This window comes from Bombina bombina, chromosome 4 (genome assembly GCF_027579735.1).
Source record: "Bombina bombina isolate aBomBom1 chromosome 4, aBomBom1.pri, whole genome shotgun sequence".
Lineage (NCBI taxonomy): Eukaryota > Metazoa > Chordata > Amphibia > Anura > Bombinatoridae > Bombina > Bombina bombina.
Window position 1 is genome coordinate 1,078,159,402 of NC_069502.1, and position 13,797 is coordinate 1,078,173,198.

General features: G+C 42.6%; 1 protein-coding gene across 1 annotated transcript in view; it reads right to left on the reverse strand.

Annotated features, from left to right (window-relative positions):
• Positions 1 to 3,776: 3,776 nt before the first annotated feature.
• TTC7A (tetratricopeptide repeat domain 7A) overlaps positions 3,777 to 13,797 on the reverse strand; it is a 1,159,252-nt gene continuing 1,149,231 nt past the window's right edge. Inside the window, exon 20 of the mRNA XM_053712237.1 lies at positions 3,777 to 4,287. Within this exon, the coding sequence (XP_053568212.1) occupies positions 4,066 to 4,287 (222 nt within the window). The 3' untranslated portion in view covers positions 3,777 to 4,065. The remainder of the gene's footprint in view (positions 4,288 to 13,797) is intronic.

Sequence of the window (13,797 nt, forward strand, 5' to 3'; positions counted from 1 at the left end):
CAGCATATACGGTTTGGCTCATCTGCTCACAGGCAAAAAGAGGATGATGATCTGTGAGTGAATTTATGGGATTATTTTGTGCATCAGCTTCATCAGATGGCTGGTTCTAGACTAGCAATCACTGCAAGTTACAAGAAACTGTTCTATATACCTTATAAATATAAAGCAGGTATGTGTGTGTGTGCAGCATATCTGTCAGTTACAAAATGTAATCAATTAGCAAAGAATGTGTACTGTGGCTATGCAGGTTTAAGCAGACATGATGAAGAATTAGGGGCTTGATATGGACACGCGAGAACCCTATTGCAAATCTATATGTCCTAGATAAACAGAAGCTCATGTGCACTAAAAATAAGTCTATGGGAGAAGGTAAAGCAACAAATACACCTGTGAATGAGCACTGGTATAACTGGTAGCTTTAGTAACACCATAGCTTGAATATTTAGAAGCCAATGTAAAAATATCATATGCTGCACAATTATTACTCTACTACAGGGACATAACATTTCTTGTAATAAGAATAGATTTGCAATAAGTTAACATACAGGCCCATTGTGAACGTTTTTTTAAAAGATTAACACCTAGTTTGTAGCAGTTGCTCTTCAATGGTCAAACTCCCACCATTGGTTGCTTTATTTGAAGAAGTCTACCTGGACTTGTAACTGCTAGCAAACACTGTATTGTTTTTGCAATATCTTATCTAATCGTCCTGCTAAGAGAAAAATGGGTTAGGTTACATTTGTAAATTCTGCACTGTGCAATAGTTTTAAAACTAATGGCCCTGCAATGTTATATAACAGCTGGGTCACGCTACAACAGCTGCTTCTGATTGGGTTACAAACTGTATCCGCTTGGACCAGTAGAAGTGGGTCTGGCTGGAGGCCACAGAAATAAGGAAAGCAAAAAAAAAAAAAAATATATTTTAAACTCTATTTTGTCTCCTCCTTAAATAAAAAGTTTGCCTATGACACAACACTGAAGAAAGAAATGTATGTGGTTTTGGCTGTTCTTTAAAGGGACAGTATACACCAATTTTCATTTAACTGCATGTAATAGACACTACTATAAAAGAATAATTGCACAAGATACTGATCTAAAAATCCAGTATAAAACCGGTTAAAAACGTACTAAACTAAGTTAAAGGGACATTATACACTCATTTTTTCTTTGCATAAATGTTTTGTAGATGATCTATTTATATAGCCCCTAAAGTTTTTTTTTTAAATTAATGTATAGTTTTGCTTATTTTTAAATAACATTGCTCTGATTTTCAGACTCCTAACCAAGCCCCAAAGTTTTATGTGAATACGCTCAGCTACCTACTCCAGCTTGCTCCTGTTTGTGTAAAGGGTCTTTTCATATGCAAAAGAAGGGGGAGGGGGGAGTGTCTTATTTGCCACTTGCAGTGGGCTTTCCAGCAGCCTTTTCAACAGAGCCAAACTGACAGCTTCTAAGTAGGTTTTTAAACAGTTTTATACTGAATTTTTATATCCGTATCTGTGCATCTTATTCTTTATAGTAGTGTCTATTACATGCAGTTATATGAAAATGAGTGTATACTGTCCCTTTAAGCTCCCAGTTTAACTCTGTTGATGAGATTAGTCTGAAACACCCACTGGGAGCAGAACCTCCAACCTCCCCTGCATATCAAAAGACCCATTATACGAAAAGAAGTAGTCTGAAGTCTGTATATATCAGTATACATCTAAAACTTTGGGGCTTGGTTAGGAGTCTGAAAATCAGCACAATGTTACTTAAAAATAAGCAAAACTATACATTTTTTACAAAAACACTCCCAGATGGAATATATAAATGGACCATCTACAAAACATTTATGCAAAGAAAAATCTAGTGTATAATATCCCTTTAACTTATCTTAGTAGACTATTACAATCACTGTAGAAGACTTGCACTATAGCAAGGTTAAAAATATAGATTTAAAAATAATAAAAGAGACAGTTAAAAGGTTAGTATTACATGTATAGTTAAATGTATAGGTTTGCACAAAAAGTTGTAAATAGTTCAGTAAGAACAAATTATATATGTATATAATGATAGTTTTTCTCTGAGGCAGGGCTGTAACTATAGGGGTCTCAATTGAGACTGGACACCGTTAGCGAGCCCACCTGGCCCTGAAATTGCTACAGGGATATCAGGCTCCTCCTGCATCATGGCTTGCCCCTCTATGTGCCTCCTGAGAAAAAAAGGATCACAGTTTAAAGGGACATTAAACACTAAATAAATAATAAACAGAATGATGCATTCATAGAAAAAAATAGTGTGAGAATAACATGTAGAAGTAGTTTTAAAAGTTTCATTAGCTGTTTAAATATTGACAAAATAAGTGTACATTTTTAGTGTTTATAAAACAATGGGAGCTGCCATGTTGTAACTTAGGTTACTTTGGTCACTAGAGGGTACAAAAAGGCTACAAAAGGCTTTAACATATATATGCATAGATTCACATATATAAATATGTGTTTGTATGCATATATATATATATATATATATATATATATAAGCAGCATTCAGAAATCTATCTGCTACTGAAGAGTTTCAACAAGAACGAAACAGGATGTGTAGCAGTGGTTTCTGTATTGCTGCAAATAACCCTATTAAGTGATCGCTGTGTTAAAACAGTATTTGAAGAAAAAAATCTGAGATTTTGCATATCTAATTTGCATATCCTACCCAGAATCCTCTTGTGCATTGGTAACAGTGTACATGGAGTTTTACTGTGGAAAAGCAAGCCGGGAACTTGCCTGGATGTGCTAATTTCCTATGCAAAAAATTGTATTGATTTACTTTTGAGACATGGAGGATTTTAATCTCAGATTTTTATCTCCACCATAATTTTAATGAATTTTGATTTAACCCTGAAATTAGCTTTACCTAAACAGCAATCAGAAAGCTATCTGCTACTGAAGAGTTCCAACAAGAACGAAACAGGCTGTCTAGCAGTGGTTTCTGCATTGCTGCAAATAACCCTATTAAGGGATTGCTGCGTTAAAACAGTATTTGAAGCAAAAAATCTGAGATTTTGCATATCTAATTTGCATATCTTTCCCAGAATCCTCTCATGCATTTGTAACAGTGTACACAGAGTTTTACTGTGGAAAAGCAAGCGGGGAACTTGCCTGGATGTGCTAATTTCCTATGCAAAAATGTTGCATTCATTTTATATATATATATATATATATATATATATATATATATATATATATATATATATATATATATATATATAAATATATACAGTACATATAATTTAAAAATACATAGAACATATTCTTCTATGTGAAGAACATTGGAATATTGCATGTCGGGTTTAGCGTCCTTGAATAAACTTGGTTTGGATTGGTTTAGGGCGTGAGTATGGGTGTTAGTGTTTTTTTCTAGTTTGAGTGCTCCATTGACGTCTATGGGAGAATATGTTAAGTTGAGCACGATATTCAAAGTTCAACTTTTTGCACGCAAAAAGCTTCTGTCTAGTGAAGTTAACGCACAAGCAGGAGTGCAAAATTGCGCTCCACTGGTAATCTACCACTTAATTATGTAAAGTGTCCCGGGGACAATTGCCACCCTGCCCCAGTCTAACCCTGTGACTCAGCTTCTGCTGATTGTAAACAGGCAGAAAATTGGGGTGTTGACATGGATGCCCTACAAAAACCTTTTTCCTATGGCCCAGTGAAGTCTAGTTACGCCCCTGCCCTGATGGGTAATACTAAATACTCAATGCATATAGTACTCACATATTTGCTAAAAAATAGGCAGACTACAAATATTAAGTATTTTATTAAACATTATAAGTAAGAAACTGAATTTAAACATTATAAAAATGAGAGTGATTGGTTTCCATTAAAAATTGGATTTGAAACAAATCATAAATATAATTGTATAAGAGTCCCTGACTAAAAAAGTCACAGTATTGTCTGGAAAAAGCACTGGAGTGTTTCTAAGTGGAGTTTACGACCAGAATAAAAAGTTAAATGCATAAAAGGCAGTTGGTAGAAGGGCAATTGCTTTGGTCTCAGTACGAGGGGTCTACTAGAATTTTTATGAGCTCTAAAGTTCTCTTGGTATGATGGTGAATGGGACAATAGGGCTGCTTGATTCTAAGTCCAAGGCAGTTATGAAACATTCAACAGCAGCTTCATGCTTTCCTTGAGCTTGTAATACCTCCCCCAGCGCATTCCAAGCTTCATGAGACGAGCATTGAATCCGTACTGCATCTCGCAGGTATTTCTCTGCTAAATCCTGCCGCCCCAGCTTCATCAAAATAAGTCCCTGTAAAACAACACAAAATATATTGTCAGATTTTATTTGTTCACAATAGTTCTCCTCAGTGCTATATTTACTTTTGTAGTATCACATTTCTGCCTTTTTGCACACATACTTTATTATAATTTGTATTGGATAACATATGATGGTATCTCCATCTAAATGGCCTAAATGTTCCAAAATACCTTAAATAAACTGCAGCCTGTAGTTTTGTGAACCACAGATTATAAAGTTGAAAACTTCAATGACAGTATAGATACTATGTGGTTTATGCATATTATTGTATAACAGAAATCATCAAAATATTAATGTTAAGTTATAGGGGCATATTTCAGGCTCGCCAGAAACACAAGTTATGAAGCAGAACTCTAAAGACCGCTGCTCCATAACCTGTCCGCCTGCTCTGAGGCGGGGGACAGACATTGCCAAAAATCAACCCGATCCAATACGATTGGGTTGATTGACACCCCTTGCTAGTGGCCGATTGGCCTCAAATCTGCAGGAGGCGGCGTTGCACCAGAAGTTCACAAGAACTGCTAGTGCAATGATAAATACTAACAGCGTATGCTGTTGGCATTTATCAATGTGCAGCGGACATGATCCGTAATATCGGATCATATCCGCTTGCACTTTCTTAAATAGGCCCCAAAGTATTCTGTAGTAGCAATTTTGGACTGGGTATCTTGGTATATGTGTTTCTATGATCCTTTACCAATTAGCTTGTGAGCTCAACCTATTGACAGTGGGTGTGGCTAATACTAGGTTCTTGTTCTGCATCTTAGAAGCCTGTTATTGGCTACTCCCGGAACAGCTTTGACGTTCGATGCTGATTTTCTGTGGCCGTTGATTGGCTGAACGGGTCCCGTGACCTGACGTCTCCACGCACTGTTGTGTTTGTCTGTCGGGCGACCTAAAGTCCCGTCCCGCTCTACTAGGCATCCTCATATGCCGCTATCCTTGTGAGTATATCTCATCACGGGCTGTTTCATATCTCGCCATATTTGATTGTTACGATACTGTCCCATGAGGCGCCTCTCTCTCTCTCTTTGATTTACAGGCATCCACCTTCACTTTCCAAGAGTGCTGCCTGCTTCTCCGGAAGACTCTGGGAACATCCACCTACTGAACGCTCTTAAGAACTTTGCGCACATCATATAGAGACTTGTTTTACTCTATATTTTTTGTTTCTATATATACTGTATACTAGTCCTAAAGCCCGTTTACACGGGCCATTATTTGCTCTCCTCTCTTTTGCTCTCTCTCTCTCCCCCCTCTCTTTTGCGCTCTCTCTCCCCCTCTCTTTTGCTCTCTCTCTCCCCCTGTCTTTTACTCTCTCTCTCTTCCTCATTTTTTTGCTCTCTCTCCCCCTCTCTTTTGCTCTCTCTCTCTCTCTCTCTCTCTCTCTCACCCTCTCTTTTGCGCTCTCTCTCTCCCCCCTCTCTTTTGCGCTCTCTCTATCCCCCCTCTCTTTTGCGCTCTCTCTATCCCCCCTCTCTTTTGCGCTCTCTCTCTCCCCCTCTCTTTTGCTCTCTCTCCGCCCTCTCTTTTGTTCTCTCTCTCCCCCTCTTTTGCTCTCTCTTTCTCCCCCTCTCTTTTGCTCTCTCTCCCCCTTCTTTTGCTCTCACTCCCCCTCTCGTTTGCTCTTTCTCCCCCTCTCTTTTGCTCTCTCTCCCCCTCTCTCTTGCTCTCACTCCCCTCTCTTTTGCCCTTTCTCACCCTCTCTTTTGCTCTCTCTCCCCTCTCTCTTGCTCTCTCTCCCCCTCTCTTTTGCTCTCTCTCCCCCTCTCTTTTGCGCTCTCTCTCCCCATTATCTTTTGCGCTCTCTCTCTCCCCTCTATTTTGCGCTCTCTCTCCCCCTCTCTTTTGCCCTCTCTCTCCCCCCACTCTTTTGCGCTCTCTCTCCCCGCTTTCTTTTGCTCTCTCTGTCCCCCTCTCTTTTTGCTCTCTCTCTCCCCCTCTCTTTTGCTTTCTTTCTCCCCCCTCTCTTTTGCTCTCTTTCTCCCCCTATATTTTGCTCTCTCCCCCTCTCTTTTGCTCTCTCTCCTATCTCTCTTTTGCTCTCTCCCCCCTCTCTTTTGCTCTCTCCCTACTCTCTTTTGCTCTCTCTCCCCCCTCTCTTTTGCTCTCTCTCCCCTCTCTTTTGCTCTCTCTCTCCCCCTCTCTTTTGCTCTCTCTCTCCCCCCTCTCTTTTGCTCTCTCTCCCCCTATTTTGCTCTCTCTCTCCCCCCTCTCAAGACTGCTGCTCCATAACCTGTCTGCCTGCTCTGAGGCGGCAGACAGACATCGCCGTAAATCAACCTGATCCAATACGATCAGTTTGATTGACACCCCCTGCTAGCAGCCGATTGGCCGCAAATCTGCAGGGACGGAGTTGCACCAGCAGTTCACAAGAATTTATCAATGTGCAGTGGACATGATCCGCAATATCCTCTCTTTTGCTCTCTCTCCCCCTCTCTTTCTCCCCCCTCTCTTTTGCACTCTCTCCCCCTCTCTTTTGCACGCTCTCTCTCCCCCTCTCTTTTGCTCTCTCTCTCTCTCCCCCCTCTCTTTTGCGCTCTCTCTCCCCCTCTCTTTTGCTCTCTCTCTCCCCCTGTCTTTTACTCTCTCTCTCTTCCCCATTTTTTTGCTCTCTCTCCCCCTCTCTTTTGCTCTCTCTCTGTCTCTCACCCTCTCTTTTGCGCTCTCTCTCTCCCCCCTCTCTTTTGCGCTCTCTCTATCCCCCCTCTCTTTTGCGCTCTCTCTATCCCCCCTCTCTTTTGTGCTCTCTCTCTCCCCCTCTCTTTTGCTCTCTCTCCCCCCTCTCTTTTGTTCTCTCTCTCCCCCTCTTTTGCTCTCTCTTTCTCCCCCTCTCTTTTGCTCTCTCTCCCCCCTCTTTTGCTCTCACTCCCCCTCTCGTTTGCTCTTTCTCCCCCTCTCTTTTGCTCTCTCTCCCCCTCTCTCTTGCTCTCACTCCCCTCTCTTTTGCCCTTTCTCACCCTCTCTTTTGCTCTCTCTCCCCTCTCTCTTGCTCTCTCTCCCCCTCTCTTTTGCTCTCTCTCCCCCTCTCTTTTGCGCTCTCTCTCCCCATTATCTTTTGCGCTCTCTCTCTCCCCTCTATTTTGCGCTCTCTCTCCCCTCTCTTTTGCCCTCTCTCTCCCCCCACTCTTTTGCGCTCTCTCTCCCCGCTTTCTTTTGCTCTCTCTGTCCCCCTCTCTTTTTGCTCTCTCTCTCCCCCTCTCTTTTGCTTTCTTTCTCCCCCCTCTCTTTTGCTCTCTTTCTCCCCCTCTATTTTGCTCTCTCCCCCTCTCTTTTGCTCTCTCTCCTATCTCTCTTTTGCTCTCTCTCTCCCCCCTCTCTTTTGCTCTCTCCCTACTCTCTTTTGCTCTCTCTCCCCCCTCTCTTTTGCTCTCTCTCCCCTCTCTTTTGCTCTCTCTCTCCCCCTCTCTTTTGCTCTCTCTCTCCCCCCTCTCTTTTGCTCTCTCTCCCCCTATTTTGCTCTCTCTCTCCCCCCTCTCAAGACTGCTGCTCCATAACCTGTCTGCCTGCTCTGAGGCGGCAGACAGACATCGCCGTAAATCAACCTGATCCAATACGATCAGTTTGATTGACACCCCCTGCTAGCAGCCGATTGGCCGCAAATCTGCAGGGACGGAGTTGCACCAGCAGTTCACAAGAATTTATCAATGTGCAATGGACATGATCCGCAATATCCTCTCTTTTGCTCTCTCTCCCCCTCTCTTTCTCCCCCCTCTCTTTTGCACTCTCTCCCCCTCTCTTTTGCACGCTCTCTCTCCCCCTCTCTTTTGCACTCTCTCCCCCTCTCTTTTGCGCTCTCTCTCCCCCCTCTCTTTTGCGCGCTCTCTCTCCCCCCTTTATTTTGCTCTCTCTCTCCCCCTCTCTTTTGCTCTCTTTCTCCCCCTCTCTTTTGCGTTTTCTCTCTCTCCCCTTTGTTTTGCTCTCTTTCTCCCCCTCTCTTTTGCTTTCTTTCTCCCACCCTCTCTTTTGCTCTCTCTCTCCCCCTGTCTTTTTCGCTCTCTCCCCTATCTTTTACTCTCTCTCTCCCCCCTCTCTTTTGCTCTCTCTCTCCACCTCTCTTTTGCTCTCTCTCCCCCTCTCTTTGGCTCTCTCTCTCCCTCTCTTTTGCTCTCTCTCCCCCTCTCTTTTGCTCTCTCTCTCCCCCCTCTCTTTTGCTCTCTCCCCTCTCTTTTGCTCTCTCTCTCCCCACTCTCTTTTGCTCTCTCTCCCCCCTCTCTTTTGCTCTCTCTATATACGATCGGGTTGATTGACACCCCCCCGGCTAGGTTGGCCGCAAAACTGCCAATACCAGAACTGCTTGTGCAATGGTAAATGTCGACAGTGTATGCTGTCGACATTTAGCAATGCAGGGTGGACATGATTCGCTATAGCGAATCATGTCCGTCCAGGGTATGATAAATCTACCCCTATGCCTTTTCTTTGTTATAATGATTTATATCAGTACTAGTCCTAAAGCCCGTTCACACGGGCCATTTCTTGCAGTACAGCGGTCCCAACCCTTGCGCTTTCTCACTCCCCCTCTCTTTTGCTCTCTCCCCCCTCTCTTTAAGCTCTCTCTCCCCCTCTTTTTTGCGCTCCCTCTCTCCTCCTCTCTTTTGTGCTCCCTCCCCCCTCTCTTTTGCGCTCTCTCTCCCCATCTCTTTTGAGCTCTCTCCCCCCTCTCTTTTGAGCTCTCTCTCTCTCTCTCTCTCCCCCCTCTCTTTTGCGCTCTCTCTCTCCCCCTCTCTTTTGCGCTCTATCTCTCTCCCCCTCTCTTTTGCGCTCTCTCTCCCCCTCTCTTTTGCGCTCTCTCTCTCCCCCTCTCTTTTGTGCTCTCTCTCCCCCTCTCTTTTGCGCTCTCTCTCTCCCCCTCTCTTTTGCGCTCTCTCTCTATCCCCTCTCTTTTGCGCTCTCTCTCCCCCTCTCTTTTGCGCTCTCTCTCTCCCCCTCCATTTTGCGCTCTCTCTCCTCCTCTCTTTTGCGCTCTCTCTCTCCCCCTCTCTTTTGCGCTCTCTCTCTCCCCCTCTCTTTTGCGCTCTCTCTCTCCCCCTCTCTTTTGCGCTCTCTCTCTATCCCCCTCTCTTTTTTGCTCTCTCTCTCCCCCATCTCTTTTGCGCTCTCTCCCCCCCTCTCTCACTCCCCTCTCTTTTGTGCTCTCTCTCCACCCTCTCTTTTGTGCTCTCTCTCTCCCCCTCTTTTGCGCTCTCTCTCCCACCCTTTCTTTTGCGCTCTCTCTCCCACCCTCTCTTTTGCGCTCTCTCTCCCCCTCTCTTTTGCGCTCTCTCTCCCCCTCTCTTTTGCGCTCTCTCTCCCCCTCTCTTTTGCGCTCTCTCACCCCCTCTCTTGTGTGCTCTCTCACCCCCTCTCTTGTGCGCTCTCTCTCCCCCCTCTTTTGCGCTCTCTCTCTCCCCCCTCTTTTGCGCTCTCGCTCCCACCCTTTCTTTTGCGCTCTCTCACCCCCTCTCTTTTGAGCTCTCTCTCTCCCCCCTCTTTTGCGCTCTCTCTCTCCCCCCTCTTTTGCGCTCTCTCTTCCACCCTCTCTTTTGCGCTCTCTCTTCCCCCTCTCTTTTGCGCTCTCTCTTACCCCCCTCTCTTTTGCGCTCTCTCTTCCCCCTCTCTTTTGCGCTCTCTCTTCCCCCTCTCTTTTGCGCTCTCTCTCCCCCTCTTTTGCTATCTCTCTCCCCCTCTCTCTTTTGTTGTCTCTCTCCCACTGTCCTTTGCCGTCTCTCTCCCCCTCTCTCTTTTGCTGTCTCTCTCCCCCTGTCTTTTGCTGTCTCTCTCCCCCCTCTCTTTTGCTGTCTCTCTCCCCCTGTCTTTTGCTGTCTCTCTCCCCCTGTCTTTTGCTGTCTCTCTCCCCCTCTCTCTTTTGCTGTCTCTCTCCCCCCTCTCTTTTGCTGTCTCTCTCCCCCTGTCTTTTGCTGTCTCTCCCCCCTGTCTTTTGCTGTCTCTCTCCCCCCTCTCTATCTCTCTCCCCTCTCTATCCCTCTCCCTTTTCTCTCTTTCTATCTCTCTCCCATCTGACTTCCACGCGACCGCGACAGACCACGCCCCCGTTACGCCCGGCCACGCCCCTTCGCGGCCATACACGCCGGCCACGCCCCCCGCTCACGCTCACTTCTTCTGCCGGAGATCATCAGCTAGACAGGGACTCAAAGGCCAGGTGTGTTTGTCCTTGTGCTGTCTCTACTGCGCATGACAGCTTCGGACAAACACACTTGGCCTTTTATAATATAGGATATGAAAATAGTGCCCTGCAATGCTGAGGACGCAGAATTTAGAAATGCAGAGTATAACAATAGTCAATTTGTGAGATTAAAATAAAGTGGATAAAATAATTGCTGAAGGTCTTTGCTTGTGGGCGGTTATAGGATTTAGTGAAGTTTATGTTATCAAGTTTTAAAATGTGTAATCACTGTGTAAACCATTTTTTTCTGTTCTAGCTAAAAGTTTTACACCTATATTACAAGTTTTGTGCTATAGAGGGTGCAAAACGAATGTAATAAAAGTTGCATTATTTCACGCTCCATAGCGCTGCCATTACAAGTTTTTGAAAAGCCGCCTTGTGCTTGCAATATGGTGGCGATGAGCTCCATGCCGCACAAAATCCAAGGGCTGAGAATACATGCTCGTGCATGCTTTCCCCATAGACATCAATGGGGAGAGCGTGTTAGAAAAAAAACTAACACCTGAAGTGCGGAATGGCGATCACCGTAACGCAACCCCATTGATGTCTATGGGGGAAAAAATGTTATGTTTAAACCTAACACCCTGACATAAACCCCAAGTCTAAAAACCCCTAATCTGCTGCCCCCGACATCACCGACGCCTAAATAAAGTTATTAACCCCTAATCTGCCGCCCCCAATATTGCTGACACCGAAATAAATGTATTAACCCCTAATCGGCCACTCCCGATATCGCCACCACTAAAGATATTAACCCCTATGCCGCCACTCCCGACATCGCCGCCTCTAAACAAAGTTATTAACCCCTAAACCTCTGGCCTCCCACATCACCCTCACTAAATAAACCTATTAACCCCTACACCGCCAGCCCCCCATATCGCAAAAAACTAAATTAATCTATTAACCCCTAAACCTAACAACCTCCTAGCTTTAAATTAAAATTACAATATGCCTATCTTAAAATAAATAAAAACTTACCTGTGAAATTAAAAAAAATAAGGTTTAACTAACAATTAACCTAACATAATTATAACTACAAATTAAATAAACTAAATTACACATTTAAAAAACCTAACACTACTAAAAAAATATTCTAAAATTACAAAAAATAAAAAATACTAAATTACAAAAAAATAACAAACACTAAATTACAAAAAATAACAAACAAAATTCTCCAAAATAAAAACAATTACACCTAATCTAATATCCCTATAAAAATAAAAAAGCCCCCCTAAATAAAAGAAAAACCTTAGCCTACAATCAACTACAAATAGCCCTTAAAGGGGCCTTTTGTAGGGCATTGCCCTAAAGAAATCAGCGCTTTTCCCTGTAAAAAAATACAAAGACCTCCCCCAACAGTAAAACCCACCACCCAACTAACCCCCCAAAATAAAAAACCTAACTCTAACAAAAACCTAAGCTACCCATTGCCCTAAAAGGGCATTTGTATGGGCATTGCCCTTAAAAGGGCATTTAGCTCTTTTGCATTGCCCTGAAAATCAGCCAATAGAATTTCAGTAGCTGTCATCCTATTGGCTGATTTGAACAGCCAATAGGATTTAAGTAGCTCTCATCCTATTGGCTTATTTGAAGATGCAGCCGGATGAAAATAGAAGATGCTGCCTGGATGAAGAAAGAAGATGCTGCATGGCTGGATGAAGACCTCGCCGCCTGTATGAAGACTTCTCGCCACCTGGATGTCTGGACTTCAGAAACTGTAAGTCGATCTTCGGGGGTTAGTCTTAGTTTTTTTTTTAGTTTTTTTGGGTGTTTTTTTTTTTAGATTAGGGTTTGGGCTTTCTTAAAAGAGCTAAATGCCCTGAAATGCAAAAGATTGTGTACAACATACAATATTAGAGCATCTTATTTATTTATTTTGAAACAAGAAGAATCCCCTTGCACCCTTAAATGGACAGTGTACCCTAAATTTTCCCCCTTTAATTTGTTCCTAATGATCCATTTTACCTGCTAGAGTGTATTTGTTTACAAATTGCTAATTTATCTTTATTTCAGCAATTTAAATAGCTGATTTTGCCTGTGGTATCCCTACCTATACCAAAAGTTTTTATACTAAAGTATAGGCTATAGAAAAGATGTGTAAACATAGACAGTAGACGAAATTACACTCCCAGTGGGGTTGTGAGAGATAAGTAATAACATCTTAATATCAATTGTTCTCAAACATTCTCTTGCTTAGAGAGAAATTGTAGTGCAGACTTTACAGGAGCTGATCTCATTGAATGCTCAAAGAAAGGAGACAGAACTTTCCAGCACTGAAAGATCTCTCTCATTTCTGTATGTGCAGCAAAAAATACAAGCCCAGTGCAATATAGCATTGCATGATATGAGAATTTTGTTACACTTACACATTGTGCTTTGTATTTTACATTACTTTACACTTCAGATTGGGTCCTTCAAGTTTTATAACACTTAAGCTTTGCTCTCTCTATTTTATTGGTTAATACATTTAGGTTTAGATCCAGCAGTGATTTTACAAATTCTGATTATGTTTTGAAACTTTCTGTGTTACTTTAGTAAGTTAGGATCATACATTATATTGTTCTGTGTATGTTTAACAACTCATATTACACTTTGTATTTTCTCTTTTGTGAAATAAAACACAACTTCAAAAAGTGGGAGGGACAGGGGACTTCCCTAGGCTTAATAGGGGAGTTCCCTGGGTATGTCTTAAGCTCTCTCAAAAGTCTTGTGAAATGTTGTAAGCATTTTAAACAAGCTGGTCTCACTGAATTATCTCACCAGCTGTATGCAGGTGAAGTTTGCTAAAAATTCACAAAAAACTGACTGAAAAGTAATATATACTAAAGTATAGGCAAAAGCAAGTCAAATTGTAGTGAAAACATATAAGTTGAATTTGTAACTGATGCAAACTGAACCTTTATATTAGCCCTAGGTGTTCTCCAGTTATCTTCTCTTTCCCCTGTAAAATTCTGTATCCCAGAGAGCTTAATTAATTTATTTGGAAGGCATCTCTCATCTCTCTGGGACTTCCAAGTTTTGCCCTTTTTCTTTTAGAATTCAGTGAGTTTAGCCGCTGTGAAGTCTGCACTATAATTTTTCTCCAGACTAGAGAATCTTTGCTTATCAGGCCCTTTGTAAGTAATGAAGCTCACTGGGAAACTGTAGCTGTCAGTTTTCAGTTTTATTTTAAATAGAAGAAATGTGTAAAAGATACACATAAGTATACAAAGTATGATCAAAGTTACACAGAAGCTGGGAAAGCATAATCCAAATTTGTAAAATCACATTCCAAAATACACTGCTGTATACAAAATAAAATACAAAATAGAAAGTGCAAAGTTTAAAAGTAATAAAAT